Source organism: Sebastes umbrosus, chromosome 12, assembly GCF_015220745.1.
Source record: "Sebastes umbrosus isolate fSebUmb1 chromosome 12, fSebUmb1.pri, whole genome shotgun sequence".
Taxonomy (NCBI): Eukaryota; Metazoa; Chordata; class Actinopteri; order Perciformes; family Sebastidae; genus Sebastes; species Sebastes umbrosus.
Window position 1 is genome coordinate 31,931,595 of NC_051280.1, and position 16,924 is coordinate 31,948,518.

The following is a 16,924-nucleotide window of genomic DNA, read 5'->3' on the forward strand; positions in this document are numbered from 1 at the left end:
TACATTAAGCAAATGTTGACCGATTAGGAGGCAGAAAAAATCCAAAGTAAACTCAAAGCAGTGACCATTTAAGTCGTTACTGCAAGTGTGCACATCTAGTAAAACTGGAGGAACACTGGCCTCCTTTTAGAGATCTTTTTCTAACTAAATGATGAATGTGAAAGGAGATTTATAGTTGTGCGATAAGAGGTTATGCTACACGTCTGGCCTACGGTGGAGACACCTTGTGAACAATCCCAGCATTGCAACTGGTCAGTTCGGGCTTCTTGTGCAGCGATAGAACAGGATTCTACCCGACCCGGTCAGACTGATTAGAATTGGGAGCCGGCCCGACTCAAGTCCCCGGTCAAGTCTTGGCTACTAACTAAGTGAACTCACGTCACAGGATGATCCAAAATTAAGCTCAAAATAAAGTTTCAGTGCACTGAAAGTAAAATGTTACGAGATGACGTATTTCCATTTGCACCTTAATTATTATTTAACGATGTACCAACTGTACGTAGGTCAGTCCGCTGTGTCAGCATCAGTCGTGGATTCACCGAATGAAGACGGAAGAATGGCTGAACTGGTTCTTCAACATGCCTTGTACATTACAATACATTGTTTTTATAATAAAGACACAGCAATGTATAATGTATCCTCTTGTAATAATCATGTAATGCCTTGTATTAGCATAACTCATAACGATGACATATTGGTTTATCAGTGCCTAAGAGGACTTTGTAGTGGCTGCAGTTCATTTCTAGCTCACATGTGATGTATAACTGTATAAGACAAAGAAATGTTCCAACCTCTGAATAAGAGTTTAGGCAAGTTCAGGCTTCACTAAAGAAATACCTTTTTTAAGTAGTTAACTGACAAAATGGTCAATGTTTTTTCATTTATCTTCTGGTTGTATCCATGCATTTGGTCTAAAAATCCTTTGAATTTAGTTCAACATGTCAGTGGGTCAGAACCAAAATGTACTTTTATGTAATTAAACTCAAGAATGTCAATAAAATGTTGTAACACAGTCTGTAGTTTCATTTATTTTGACCTCAGTGTGTGTTTGTGATTATGTCTTGTTGTAGGGACACATGTTTACACAGTCACATGGGACTTGCCTACCGTCTGGGGACAAAATTCAAGTCCCCACAATGTAGATTATTCATTTTTAGTGTTAAGACTTAGGTCTTGAGTCAACTAAACATCCAGCAGAGGATCCAGAAAGATGTGAAGCTGCTCCAACAGGAGGTGGAGGCTGTCAATCGCTCTGCTGATAAAGCAGTGGAAGACAGTGAGAAGATCTTCACCGAGCTGATCCGTCTCATGGAGAAAAGAAGCTGTGATGTGAAGCAGCAGGTCAGATCCCAGCAGAAAAGTGAAGTGAGTCGAGTTAAAGAGCTCCAGGAGAAGCTGGAGCAGGACATCACTGAACTGAAGAGGAGAGACGCTGAGCTGGAGCAGCTCTCACGTGGACAAACGTCTCACAGACAGTGACTGAAGTGGATGTTTTACTGCCACAACCAGAGCCCAAGACCAGAGCTGGATTCTTACAATATTCAAGCGAAATAACAGACACAATAAACAAACACAGCACACACACGTCTGTTTGTTACTGGGAGGTGGACCGGCTGCTTTCCGTTAATTTGTCTGTTTATTGTCAATACTGTATATATTGTTCCAATTTTTTAATATTCCCCTTGAATATTGTTCCTATTTTTAATATTTCCTTCTATTTAAATTGTTCATATTTTACATGTCTGTCTACTTTTGTTTTGCTTTTTGCACTGTGTTGTATCTTGATTTTTGTTTTTTACTGCTGCTTCTTGTTTCTGCATTATTTCCCTTTGCTGCAGTACACTGCAAATTCCCCCACTGTGGGATTGATAAAGGAATATCTTATCTTATCTTATTTTATTTGTCTCCGGCAGGAGGAGACGGTAAAGAAGAGAGCGAGTGAGAGAGACAGTCAGTGTGTTGTGTTAATTCTGTCGGTGAGATTTTGTGTAATCCGCTGCGTTGATTTCACCCGTTCACCGCACACACGAAATATCAAAATAAAACACACTTAAAAAACTACAAGTTGGGCTAGCAAACTACACCTAACTAGCTAACTAACTAAAAACACATTGGGCACCCTTGCATTGTATCTCATAAGCTGTTGCAGTATAATCAGGCGCCTCCTGCTGCTGACCACTAGGTGGAGCTATTGAGTTTGAAACTGGTTAGCAACCACCAAAAAACACCCAGAAGAAGAAGAAGGTCAGAGTTCACCCGGAAGTGACCCTCGTGTGTTTCAGCAGAGAGGAGATCACTGAACAGAAGAGAAGAGAGGAAACAGCCTCGTTTCAGAGGAGACAGCTCACTGAACCAGTAAGTCAACATTAGACCTTACCCTCCTTCTGCTGTTGTCATGATTGTTGTGAATATTCTGATCTTTGAGCAGCTGTTTACATCAGTTAGCTTCATCTGTTGGTAGCTAGCTGATGTTAGCATAGCTCTTCTCAGACTGGAGCAGCAAAACAGTTTAACACATGTTTCATTAGTTTAATACTTTAATACGTCACGGTAAGTGTCCCTTAAAGTCTGCTTCATTACAAACCTGCGTGACTTTAACTGTTACCCGACAGCTAGATAGCAGCTACCTAGGAGCTAGCCAGCTACTGGTTAGGAGCAGGTGGCATAATGTCAACAGGCCAGGGCTACTGGCTACTAGTGGGCTACTGGCTACTGGCTACTATAATGAAACTCAACTCTATATTAAAGCCCTCCTCCAGTGTATTTTGGCTTTTCTATAATATTTCATATTAATTTCCTGACTAAGTTGATTAGCCACAGGAGCTGAAAATATTTATATTTTTAAACATAAATTAAAAACCCATCAATTTAGTCTGGCTTTTTATGTAGTGTTTTATAGTTTTATAATTTTATGGTTTTTATTGTTTCTACATATTTTATTTATCATCATCATTATAGTGTTTATTTTACTCTATTTTATTTAATCAATACTTTGTTGCTGATCGTTATTATCTCTTTTATTCTATTTTATTTTATTTTATTCCAATTTTATTATTTTAATATAGTCTGCTTATTTTGTGTAGTTTCTTAATTTTAGCTTCTAGCTAGTTAGGCTAACCAACTAACCAGATTTAATCTTAAACAATTTAACGTTAAATTAATGTTATTTAACCCAGAACCAGTCACCAGGTGAGCTAACTTTACATCCAAACAATAACATTTCTCCTCTTTGAAGCTCACATACAGGACTCTCACCAGCACACTGAGGAACAGGTTTCCCCAGGCCATCAGACTTTTAAATATTCATATGACACCTTCTCACACAAAAATATATCTTATACTGTATATACTGTATATGTTCTTAATGCATATGTCCTTAATATGCCCTTGTACAAAGTATTTCCTTTTATAATTGTAATATAACTTATTATTTTAATGTAATATAACTTTAATGTAATATAATTTATTATTTTAATGGAGCTTCCCAGCAAAAAGCATTTCACACGTTTGTACCTGTATAACCGGCGTGACAATAAACATCTTGAATCTTGAATCACATGTGTCAGGATTAGGAAACATCCTGTAAGTAACTTATTCTACTTTTCTTTATTTTTACATAACTACTCAGTGTCCAATTTGTTTGGTAACGTTACACCTAATGCTAATGCTTTAATACTGTCTAATACAACAACCCTGCAGTAAATCCTGTTATTATGAAGGTTATATAGTTTCTGTTGAAACTGTGTCAGTGTCAGTGGTGGAAAGTTAGTACTGTACTTCAGTACAATTTTTATGTACTTGTACTTTACTAGAGTATTCCCATATTCTGCTATTTTATACTTTAACTCCACTACATTTATTAATAATCCAAAGTCAAGTTTGTACATTCAATATAAACACGTTCAAAAATATTATAAAGTAAAAATACAATTTCTCGTGCATTGATTTTGTAACTGAAATATTGAAATCGTTGCCAAACAAAACAGCTTGGACAAAATCCACTTGGTGTGTTTTAGTAGCGTTAAGGCCTCGTCTTTTAGAAAGAATTCAGAAAAAAAGACCGCTTTGATGGGCATATTCCTTCCCTTTTTTTCATACAGTTATTAATTAAGGAAATGGATAAGTTGTTGCAGTCCTAAAGGTTAAATAAAACTGGCCATTTTTAAATTGAGTTTGGTCTGACGTTCTCTCCTTTCCTGAAAAGAATGGCACATATTTAGGGAAGTAGGTTTCCTTTTTGAATAAAGTGTCTAATGAAAGAGGGTGTCGATTGTGAAGGCCACTGAGACTAGTTAGTGATTTTGAATTATATAAATAATCTTAATTTGACTTTCCCTTCTTACCTTCAGGTTGCCATGTCCTCCTACACCTGCATCAGCTGCCGAGTTGCTTTCGCAGATGGCGAGGTGCAGCGAGCGCACTACAAAACTGACTGGCACCGCTACAACCTGAAGCGCAAGGTGGCCGACATGCCACCGGTCACTGCTGAAAACTTCCAGGAGCGCGTCCTGGCACAGCGGGCAGCCGCCGAACAGCAGCTGAGCGACACAGCGGCCACTGAGGGCTGCGCCGTCTGCAGCAAGAAGTTCTCCAGCGCCAACGCCTACCAGAACCACCTGCAGTCCCACAAACACCAGCAGGCTGAGAAGCAGGCCCTGCTCGCCGCCCAGAGGAAAGTGGAGAAGATGAACGAGAAGAACCTGGAGAAAGGACTCGGCGATGAGAAGGTGGATCACGACGCTAAGAACGAGGCCCTGCAGCAGGCCCTGAAAGAGCAGCAGAGGCCGAGCCCGGCCCAGCAAGGGACGTCACAGGGAGCGACGAGGCAGAAGGCGGAGAAGCTGGAGAAACCGCCCAGGATGATGTGGCTGGAGGAGCAAGCCAAGAGGCGAGAGAAAGAAGAGGGAGCCACAGCTGTGGAAGGTAAGGAGCAGAAATAAAACCATCATAGACATCACTGAATATACTTTTTAAAAGCACAGTCTTGCTTGTTTTTATGTTATTTTTCATACAGTTCAGAGGTACAGAGAGTGTTCAGAGAGTCTCAGAGTGTCTAGATGCCTTTGTAAACAACAAAATCCGTGTTGAAATCAGCAGGACGAGAGCTAGTTAACATAAGTTAATGTATTGAATTGGTATCGAGAATCGTGGAATTTCACTGGTATTGTTATTGAATACTAAATTTCTGGTATTGTGACATCCCTAATTCCTTCACTTGGAGACTAATCAGAGTAAATAAACTTCCATTGGTTGTAAGATAACGATCCATGATGTCAGGTGAATTTAATTAAGAGTTCAAGATCTTTATGATATTTTTGTGTTTAAAAATTGACACTATGTTCCAATAACAAACTTCCAGAAGAGTGGGAGGACGTTGACGAGGAGGAAGATGACGATGAAATGGAGCAGGTGGAGGAGGAGGAGGAGGATGAAGATGAAGATGAGACGATGGACCAAGAGGAAGGGGACTCGGCGGCCGCGTCTGACCCCCAGCCCGCTGCTCTGCCCGGTTCCATCCCCGTCACCGACTGCCTGTTCTGCTCCCACCACTCCAAGTCACTCATGAAGAACGTCGCCCACATGACCAAAGCCCACAGCTTCTTCATCCCCGACGTGGAGTTCCTCGTCGACGTCAAGGGCCTCGTCCGCTACCTCGGTGAGTTTTGGTCTGTAAATGTGAGGAAACTCCAGGTGAACTTCAGGCAGATACTAGCTGCACAGTGTGAAGGGTCAGGACTCGGCGCTCCTGTTATATGAGTGAAAGGTGTTTTTTTTTCCAACCCAATCTTATATTGTTCATTTGTTGTGTTACAGGAGAGAAAATCGGTGCCGGAAACGTGTGTTTATGGTGTAACGAGAAGGGCCGATCGTTCTACTCGGCAGAAGCAGTACAGCATCACATGACCGACAAAAGCCACTGTAAACTCTTCACAGACGGAGACGCTGCGCTGGAGTTTGCAGACTTCTACGACTTCAGGTAATAATAAAGTCATCTTTAACTAATTACTCTGTTTACATGTTTAATAATCTGGGATCTGTTTAACCTTGTTTAGTGGCTATGGATGAAATGGATTGCAGAGCAGTATCCAAAGGCTTTTATGCTGCATCTTTGTTCTTCTGATTCACACGTTTTGTTTTTTTTGCCAACAGGAGCAGCTACCCAGACAGGAAGGAGGGGGAGGATGCTGAAATGGACGAAGAAGAGCTGCCTGATGACAAGAGCCTGGAGTACGATGACGAAATGCTGGAGCTGACTCTCCCTTCAGGTGACCTTGAAATGAGTTTTTATAATTGGCAAAAGTCAACGGTGGAATATAATTGAAAGTACTGAATATAATAGGTCTTTAAAATGTATGAAAAATTAAGTACATCACATTTGTGGGTGAAATGGCAGATAATCGGGCGATTTACTGAAGTGAGGATTGTGAGGAGTTTCTGCTTTTCTCCGTCTCAAATCATTGTGAATAGAATATTTTGGGGTCAGACAAAAACAAGCGATGCAAAGACGTGAGAGATTGTGAGGGAATGATCTCTGCTATCTGTTTATGTTGAATGTGTTCACATTGTAACAGAATGCTCGTCCTTCCTGTGTGTTTCTTCAGGTGCAAAGATCGGCCACCGCTCCCTCATGAGGTACTACAAACAGCGGTTCGGAACTCAGAGAGCGGTGGCGCTGACCCACAACAGGAACGCTGTTGGCAGAGTCCTCCGGCAGTACAAAGCTCTGGGCTGGGGAGAAGTGGCAGGTAAGATTCAACCAGGACCACTAAACAATAGAATAGATTTATATTTAAGAGTTTAAAGGGAGAAACCTCTGACAGAAAGAGTCTGACAATGTCTCCCAAACATTCAAACTTCTCGTTTATTAAGCTTTGTCAACATTCAACTTGCATTTTACTCAGTTGTGCAGCACTTAGCATGCATGTTATAAAGATGAACTTTCATGGTCCCATCAAATGTTCAAGTGGCCCAAGGAAGGAAAAAAAGTCTAGTAAAAGCAGGTCTAGAAATACTTAATTAATCTTAAGAGGAGATTAAAATCTTTTAGGTAAAGGTAGCGGTGCTATTAGAATCAACTTTATCGGCCAAATATGTTGACTTATACAAGGAGTTTGATTGCTGTTGTGTGACTTTAGTGAATCTGAACTAACCCTTTCAAAGTCTCACAAACAAACTAACCTATCGAGGCGGCGGTAGATCAGCAACTCTCTTGTTCTGTGAGGTCAAATTACTGTTTTTTCAATGGAGTCTGGTGGCTTTGAAGAGATTATAGATAACGGCTTCAGTTTCCCCGTCAGAAAGGGCTGTCTGACGGCAAAGCAGTGAACATATTCTAAATATATAACACCCTCAAACTGATATAGACTTTTTAGGTGTCTAAACACACGCCACGTCAGTACATTGCTTTGCTCCCGTGCTGGTGCTCCGGTCTGTTTCTCCATCTACTGTAGGTAATACATGAACTATGGAGAAGTACCTCACACAATCCCCACTTCAAAACTCCCAAACTATCCCTTTTAAATTCAATACTTTTGGCGCAGAGCTGAGTTTCCTCAGTCGATCTGATTCCGACCCTGCAGTGTTGCCTTATCCCACTTCTGATTGATTGTGTTTACTCTCCAGAGTTTTGGGGAAAGAAGAGTCTCTTATCGCTTCCTTTGGAAGTCTGACTCTCGTAGCGGTTGTCAGCTTTTTGCCCGGGGAGCTCAATTTTTCAGTTGTGTTATTTCCTTTGCAGCGTTTTGAGGACGTGAATGTGAACGTTTATTTGAGTTCTGTATTGTGGCGATGGCATGTTTTTGGCAGTTTGGTTTTTATTGATAATGCTATTTCCTTTTTGTTTATCAGTTCCTCCAGCTTCATCTTTCACCCTTTTCTTTTTATTTATTTATTTCCTGTGTGGCCCCAGTAGGTAGAGCGAGGCACTATCACTGCCAGGGTGAGCGGGTTCCTTCCCGTGCTTCACATCTGATTAGTTTATTATTTATTTATGATTTTATTTATGTCTGGCAGCTGAAAGTAGAGCTATGTTCAGGCACAACGTGTGCTTTACAGTGCAGAGAGAAAAGGGAAAGGAGAGGACGAGAAATAATTCAATTTAGAAAGTCAAATAAAATTCATATTCCTGATAATGCACACAGACACAACAAACTCCTACAGAGAGACGGTGAACAACATATGGCTCAGAAGAAATACATAAAAACATTTGATAGGATGAAGGGAATTCCTTATTGAGGAAGCCGTGTCCCTATAACACTTGGTCCTGGATCCAGGGACAGACAGGAGCCTTTGATCAGAGGATCTCCTCGGGCCTTTCTCAAACCGGACCCTCCCCATTCCCACTCCATGACGGAGTGAACTCCGTTTGTAGTCACACTCACAGCTGACTGAAGCACCCGTCTTTAAGGTCTAGGGTATAAATACAGCGGCAAGCTTTGGGATGAACTTCCCTCTCTCCGACGGAAACTGTCGTAACGTTTGGTAGCCATGGTTTCGTATCAACTGTTATACACAGCACTAATAATAACTACCAGTGTGGGCAGTGAGGTGGCAGACTCATTACATTCACTCCACATAACATTTATTGCCAAGTAGGTCTTCACACAAGAAATTTGCTTTGGTGTTTTACTGCATTAACAAGAAAAATGAATGCAGAATAGAAAACAAAATACAATAAAATAGTAACAAATGGGCCTATTACTTAAAAACAATATGTACGAGCTTGCAGGAATGTGCAAATATATATTCTAGGTCAGGGGTCAGCAACCTGCGGCTCTTTAGCTCCTCTCCAGTGACTCCCTGGGGATTTTTAAAAATTTAAATGAATAACTGTTTTTTGTTTATATTTTCATTTTTATTTATCATTGTTGTAGGTCTATGGTACGACGGAGTGTTAGGGCCACATTGAGGAAAAAAAATAAATCTGAGATTTCGAGAATAAAGTCATAATATTACGAGAATAAAGTCATAGGTTTACGAGAAAAAAAGTTGTAACATTATAAAGTAGAAATTTTACGTGTTATTTTCTTTTTCTCTCGTAAAGTTATGACTTAAAGAGTCATAAAGAAAACTGCTCTGAAGCATCATTATGACACACTGTGTGAACATGCATGTTGTACCTCCCCATCTCTCTCTCTCTCTCAGGCAACGGCTCCTTCTATCAGAAACCGAAAGACATGCAGTACGTACAGATGATGAAGTCAAAGTGGATGCTGAAGATGGGCATGAGCCACAACTCCACCAAGCAGAAGCACTTCAGAGCCCAAGTGATGTTCTAGACTGTCTGGAGGGAACCCGACGTGGTGCAAAACGTGGCGTGGACTGCTGCATTTTAAAACTGAAGATCTTTGCTATTTTCCAGCCAACAAGACTTTCAGTACAGAATCGAGTACAGCTGCAAAGATGTTGGTTTGTGGCACGGTGGCAGGAAGAAATATCAAACATGTGGATCATGTATCATATCACATCTGTAACGCTGTATTGTGTTTGAAGGAAATGCAGACATGTTGATATGTTTGATAACTGCAACAAAAACTGGTAACACTTTATAATAACCATCATTTATAAATGGTAAATTGATAGTTAATTAAACTTAGTTAATAGTTATTTTACTGTTAACAATGATTAGTAATGCTATGATTTATTAGTATATTATTAGTTATTTTATGAAATAATTGTATAAATTATATATTGCATCGTAGCTGATTGGAGACGATGACAATTACATTCTGATTACATTAGTTAAGTACTTATCAACAGTTTATTGTTGCACACATTATAACATTTTATATACTATATTAAGTATTCATTAATGATTACCAGATGATTTGTAAACCCTTTAAAAAATAATTTGTAAAACGTCTATAAACATTACATAGAGAGATAGACCAGAAACCAATTATTAACTATTTAACAAGGTATTATAATCATCAGTTGTAACTTTACTTAACAAACTTAAAGTGTTACAAATATCTGGTCCATCTATCTACGTAATTTTTACAGATGTTTTTTATATATATATTTATATATATTTATATATATATATTTTTTATATTTATATATATATATATATATATATTTATTTATTTATATAAATATATATATTTATATATATAAATATATATATTTATTTATTTATATAAATATATATATTTATATATATAAATATATAAATATATATATTTATTTATAGTTTGCAACAATAAACTGTTAAAATAACAAATCATAGCATTTCTAATAATTGGTAAACATTAATTATCATTTAATTGTTTATTAACAGTAAAATAACTCTTAACTATGTTTAATTAACTATTAATTTACCATTTATAAATGATGGTTATTAAAGTGTTACCCAAAAACCTTGATGGGAGAAATCTTTACTAATTTCTTAGTATTCTTGTATAAAGAGCAAATTAAATTTTTTTCCTGGTGGGAAACCAGATTTCCATCTCAGTCATCTCGGTGATCTCTGTTACGGTGCGTCTCTGTGGAAAGTGTAGGTCCACTGAAAATCTGCTTGAAAATGACTTGCGATGTGAATCCAGTTGGAAGCTCTCTCGTCTCAACTTCACTGCAAAAGCAAAACATTTCTAAAAAATAATAATGTAGGTTTTACTATTCTGGACTCTATTCAGTTAGATAACAACAACTAATGAACCAATTCCATCTTTATGATTCAATGTGCTCGTAATACATCCAACCAAATAAATGTGTTTTATATTTATTGGATACATGGCAGTCTTCCTTAAATAATAACTATTCTTTTAACTCTTCCTTTTCAGGTGGTAAAACGTCATTCAGTGCTAAAACTCTCCGACTAAAATCAACACGTCTTGCTCTTTGTTTATTGTTAAAACTGTCAGGATACAAGCTTGTTAACATGTAAAATGTCTCGCTTAGTAGGTTGGCTTACATATCTTGGTCACAATAACCAATACAGTGAGGATTGAAGAGGAGGAGGAGAGAGGAGGAGGAGGAGGAAGAGGGAGAGGAGGAGGAGGAGAAAGAGGAGGAGGAGAGAGAGGAGAGAGAGGAGGAGGAGGAGGAGGAAGAGGAGAGAGAGGAAGAGGAAGAGGAGGAAGACGAGGAGGAAGAGGAGAGAGGAGGGAGAGGAGGAGGAGGAGAGAGGAGGAGGGAGAGGAGGAAGACAAGGAGGGAGAGGAGGAGGAAGAGGAGGAGGAGGGAGAAGAGGAGGAGAGAGGAGGAGGAGGAGAGAGAGGAGGAGGAGGAGGAGGAGGAGGAGGAGAGAGAGAGGAGGAGGAGGAGGAAGAGGAGAGAGAGTAGAGGAGGAAGACGAGGAGGAAGAGGAGAGGAGGAGGGAGAGGAGGAAGACAAGGAGGGAGAGGAGGAGGAAGAGGAGGAGGAGGGAGAAGAGGAGGAGAGAGGAGGAGGAGGAGAGAGAGGAGGATGCGGAGGAGGAGAGAGAGGAGGAGGAGGAAGAGGAGTAGGAGGGAGGAGGAAGAGAGAGGAGGAAGCGGAGAGAGGAAGAGGAGTAGGAGAGAGAGGAGGAGGAGGAGGAAGAGAAGAGAGAGGAAGAGGTAGAGGAGGAAGACAAGGAGGAAGAGGAGAGAGGAGGAGGAGGAAGAGGAGGGAGACACAGTAACCATAGTTATCAGTTGTTTTACGTGTTTATTGGCCAGTACTGTATATATATATAGTTATTGGAGTTTGTAATCTGTCATATCTTTCAGTATTGACCCTAAAAACATCTCATGTTACTGTAATGTAGTAGCATAAAACATGTTAGCATGCTATATTAGCATTCATTTCAATGACCAGCTGATGCTGAAGACTTCTGTCATTAGTTTAATGTTTCCATTCATGAATTGAAGTGCTAAGATCAAGAATAACACAGCTTATTGAATAACCTTAAATTTAGTATCCCCTGTTATCATGTTGTGATTTTTCTTTACAGTCATCTCTCTTTTCCCTCACCTGATCTGAAAGCACAGAAATCAAAGACACCTACACCCTACTCTTCTTCAGAGTGAGTATTCCTACTTTTGGTACTCAACTACTTTGTTATTAGTAGTATTTGTTCACTTATACTAAGTAAAACATGTGAAAACAGGCCTTTTCTCTTCTGTGGTATTGCTACTTTTCGTACTAAAACGAATGATTTTCGCTCATCCTCATCATCCCTGTGGTTCTTTTCAGGTGCGTCAGACTCATCAATGACTCTGAGCCTCGTGCAGATGATGTCATGGAAAGCTGATCAGGGCCCCGAGCAGGATGCTGACCCACCACACCACCGCCCCTTTAATGAGCTCAGTTACTCCATTTGTTTGTGGTCCTCCACTTTATCTTTGGCAGGCTCTCCACTTCCTTTTCTGCAGGCTGGGAGAGTGTTTGCGGCGTGATGGTTTCAGGGGGTTTTATGGCACTCTGCCCGTACACTATACGCACTGTTTGACAGAGTCGACAGGAAAAACAGGGAGATGGTGGGGGAGGAGGATGAGGCCGTGCAGACAGGCCGACGGCGAGAAGGAGACTAATTGATCAGGACGACTTGGGGAGAGAAACGGGGCAGATGGCTGAGAGGCATTATCGCTGTGGAAGTCATGGGAGGAGGTGATTCTTTTGACTAGAACGATGGTTGGACCAATCTCTGAACGCCGATACCGATCATTTTGGGCGCAAGCTGTTGATTCAAATCATTTCCTCACATCCAGTAATTTCAGATCTACTCCAGCTCATGTTGTTCATGATATTATGCAAATAAAAAGGCAAATTTGATAAAGTGAATTAATGTAAAGACAGCAGATATCAGCAGCAGCTTTCTTTCATGCAAATCTAGCAAACTGCTAATGTCTGCTGCTGGAAACTGGCCTGATTGGACAGATTTGAGTAATTAGATCACAGCTAGACTTTGTCCTGATTGGCTCCCTTCTCTGGTTCCTGGAGTTGCTCCAAAAGTTCCTGGAGGAAAAAATATTTTTAGCCACGTTAGAGGCGTGGCGGTCTGTTGGTCCATCGCTTTGTTTCAGACTGAAATATCTCAACAACTATGAAATATGGTTCAGACATTCATGTTCCCCAGAGAATGAATCCTGCTGACTTTGGTGGCAAATTTGTATTCGTCCAATACTTTAGTTTATGACCAAATACCTGCAGAACTAATGACATTGCCATCAGCCTCGGCTGTACTTTGCATGCTGGTGAACACAGTTAACTAATACCGGCTAAATGTCAGCATGTTGGAGTTGTTATTTTGAGCACGTTAGCATGCCGACGAAAAAAAGCTGTAGCAAATGGCGGAAAGATTAAAAAATGTTGGTTATGATTAGTAACTAAAAGCTTTTTTAATGGTTAAATTGTTTAGTAAAGCTGTATGCATCAGTTATAGTACGTTTATAAGGAGAACATTTGGGTTGCCAGGTTGTTAAATACCTCCATGCTTGCATAGTGCTTATCCTCCGTCATGATGCATTGACCTTTTGAGCTCTTTAATTCATCAGGAAGACGGCTCCAAAGGACTGTTTGACCTCCAAAGGACTGTTTGACCTCCAGTGCTGCAGTGCATTCCGGGCCAAAAGCCATTTATTAACATTTACAACTTGATGGATTTTGATTAAAAAGCATTTTATTACTAACGAGGGGCCGAAACGAACGATTGTCATTATCGATTATTCTGCTAATATTCAGTTTACCATTAGAAATGAATGGTAAATGGTACGGCAGCTGCACCAACGTGGACCGTAAGGCGCTGGAAAGGGTGGTGCGCTCGGACCAACACATCACCGGGTGCGAGCTGCCCAGCCTGCAGGAGCTTTACACCCAGCGGGGCCTCAAGAAGTCCCTGAGGGTCATTAAGGACACGACACACCCCCACAACAGCCTGTTCTCCCTCCTGCCCTCTGGTAGGAGATACAGGACCCCCAGGACTCACACCAGCAGACTGAGGAACAGTTTTTCCCCAGGCCATCAGACTTAAATCTATAATTCATTCGACACATTCTGACACAAAAACATATCTTATACTGTATATATTCTTAATACATATGTTCTTAATATGCCTGTATATGTTGTTAATATGCCCTTTTATAAAGTATTTCCTTTTATAATTGTAATGTAAACGTAATATAATTTATTATTTTAATGGAGCTTCCCAGCAAAAAGTATTTCACACGTTTGTACCTGTACAACCGGCGTGACAATAAACATCTTGAATCTTGAATCTTGAGAAAAGCATCAAATACTCACATTTGAGAAGCTGGGAGGAGGAAAAGTTAGGAGATTTTTCCTTGATAAATAAGTGATTTGATTGATTTACCGACTCATTATTGCAGCTCTATTAATGACTTACTAATATTTATAACTACTGACTTGTTGGCTTATTAAAAAGTGAGACGTAGCCTTTTATAAATGTATTATTAACGTTTCCAAAGGGTTTTTTTCACAGCTTGGCAACACAAACATACCTTATAACTGATGTATAAAGCATTAGTGAATGATGTATTTACATTAATAAAGTGCATAGTTGTTAATTTATAAACCCTTGATAAAGGAGGTTCTTCTCAGACCGATCTAATTTGGTTTCATTAACCGTAGTTGATTTGATGTAGTAACCTCTGACCTGTCTAAGAACCTGAATTCCTATGATAGAGGTCTTTTTAAATATGTATTAGATGGACGGGCGCCACGCTTTCTGACGGAAGGTAAAATACTAAAAGTAAATTCAGAGACCGTCCATCTCATCCACCCCTCCTAAACCAAGACCAAGGCAGTCCGCCCGGCCCTCCCTGCTCTCAGCACGATCCCGGTCTCCCTCCGAGCCCTGGGGACCTGCTATTGATCGGGGCCTCGTAGGTAGTGATTGGACATGAGTGGATAATTTCCTTTGCTGCATTAGAGTCCATTACTGGCCCGCTCCCCGGAAAGCGATAGACATCCTCAAAAGAAAAAAAAAAGGAAGAAGAAGATTCTTCTTGGAAAAGCAAATGATTCATCGGCCGAGGCTCCTCGAACTTTATTATCGGGTCCATTATTTAGAGGTCGGAAATTAGATACGAGGTCATGGCAATAATTTAGACTTTTTTTATGTCCTTTACTGAAGACTAGAACCGTGAGCAGCTCCAAGGGGGGGTAACACTTTGGTTTAAGTCCCCTCTGTTTAGTATTGAAGTAGAATAATAAATGGTTTATAACACACTATAATGTAGTTATAAGCAGATATAGAAGTGTTTATTAATGTATTAGTCACCAAATATAACTCACATATATATATATATATATATATAACAGTATAACAGTCATTAGTGGAGGCTGCTACTTCAGCACCACGGACAGCGCCATGGACTTATCAATACACAGCACAGTTAGACTACTGATATCTCAGAGCCGTGGTCGGGACCATAGATTCTAACTTACTGATATTTCAGAGCCGTGGTCGGGGCCATGGATTCTAACGTACTGATATTTCAGAGCCGTGGTCGGGGCCATGGATTCTAACGTACTGAAACTTCAGAGCCGTGGTCGGGGCCATAGATTCTAACTTACTGATATTTCAGAGCCATGGTCGGGGCCATGGATTCTAACGTACTGATATTTCAGAGCCGTGGTCGGGGCCATAGATTCTAACTTACTGATATTTCAGAGCCGTGGTCGGGGCCATAGATTTTAACTTACTGATATCTCAGAGCCGTGGTCGGGGCCATAGATTCTAACTTACTGATATTTCAGAGTCGTGGTCGGGGCCATAGATTTTAACTTACTGATATTTCAGAGTTGTGGTCGGGGCCATAGATTCTAACTTACTGATATCTCAGAGCCATGGTCGGGTCCATAGATTGTAACTTACTGATATTTCAGAGCCGTGGTCGGGGCCATGGATTCTAACGTACTGATATTTCAGAGCCGTGGTCGGGGCCATGGATTCTAACGTACTGATATTTCAGAGCCGTGGTCGGGGCCATGGATTCTAACGTACTGAAACTTCAGAGCCGTGGTCGGGGCCATAGATTCTAACTTACTGATATCTCAGAGCCATGGTCGGGTCCATAGATTGTAACTTACTGATATTTCAGAGTCGTGGTCGGGGCCATAGATTGTAACTTACTGATATTTCAGAGCCATGGTCGGGGCCATAGATTCTAACTTACTGATATTTCAGAGTCGTGGTCGGGGCAATATATTCTAACTTACTGATATTTCAGAGCCATGGTCGGGGCCATGGATTGTAACTTACTGATATCTCAGAGCCATGGTCGGGGCCATAGATTCTAACTTACTGATATTTCAGAGCCATGGTCGGGGCCATAGATTCTAACGTACTGATATTTCAGAGCTGTGGTCGGGGCCATAGATTCTAACGTACTGATATTTCAGAGCCGTGGTCGGGGCCATAGATTCTAACGTACTGATATTTCAGAGCCGTGGTCGGGGCCATAGATTGTGTTGTTAACCCTCTTTTATGCTGTATCTTTTTGTAAAATGGCAAAACAAACCATGGGGATATTATAGTGATGGAGGGATTAAAAAAGGAGTGATAGCACATAGGAAGTTGCTGCAATGCTATCATGCATTTTGGCACGACCAATGTTGCAGTTAATTAATTTTGTAATTTGCCAATTAAGTTCTGGTATTGACTCTCAGTACCTCTTATTATTGGACCCCTAAATTGTCCACCAAGAACCACAGGCTTCAGAGAGTTAATAGCTCTATCATGTTGAGGTGCGTCTTTAAGATGCAGAGACGCTTATAGCCACCACCCTGGATAATGATGGCATTTGTAACCCAGCAGGTGACCCTTTAACACAGGGAGGTGCTGCGGGTCTCCACATCTCACCACAGCCTAAAGTGGACGGACCGGGCTGTGAATATGATGCAGCTCATCTCTCTCTCTTATACAGCCAGCGGTGCAGAAGAAGAAGTGCGTGCACGGGTCTGGAAAGTTATCTCCTCCATCATATTAATGGGATAATAA

At 40.5% G+C, this 16,924-nt stretch overlaps 1 protein-coding gene across 2 annotated transcripts; it reads left to right on the forward strand.

Annotated features, from left to right (window-relative positions):
• The first annotated feature begins 2,199 nt into the window (after window positions 1-2,199).
• On the forward strand, window positions 2,200-9,840 carry znf622 (zinc finger protein 622). 2 transcript variants are annotated; one of them, XM_037788381.1, is made up of 7 exons: window positions 2,200-2,355; window positions 4,350-4,923; window positions 5,360-5,656; window positions 5,815-5,977; window positions 6,151-6,266; window positions 6,603-6,746; window positions 9,145-9,840. In XM_037788381.1, the coding sequence occupies exons 2-7, from the start codon at window positions 4,356-4,358 to the stop codon at window positions 9,276-9,278; spliced, it is 1,422 nt and encodes a 473-aa protein (XP_037644309.1). In that variant the 5' UTR covers window positions 2,200-2,355; window positions 4,350-4,355; the 3' UTR covers window positions 9,279-9,840. The 2 variants fall into 2 exon arrangements, with proteins under 2 accessions (XP_037644309.1, XP_037644308.1); XM_037788380.1 differs by having other exon boundaries at window positions 2,305-2,404.
• The last annotated feature ends 7,084 nt before the right edge of the window (window positions 9,841-16,924 follow it).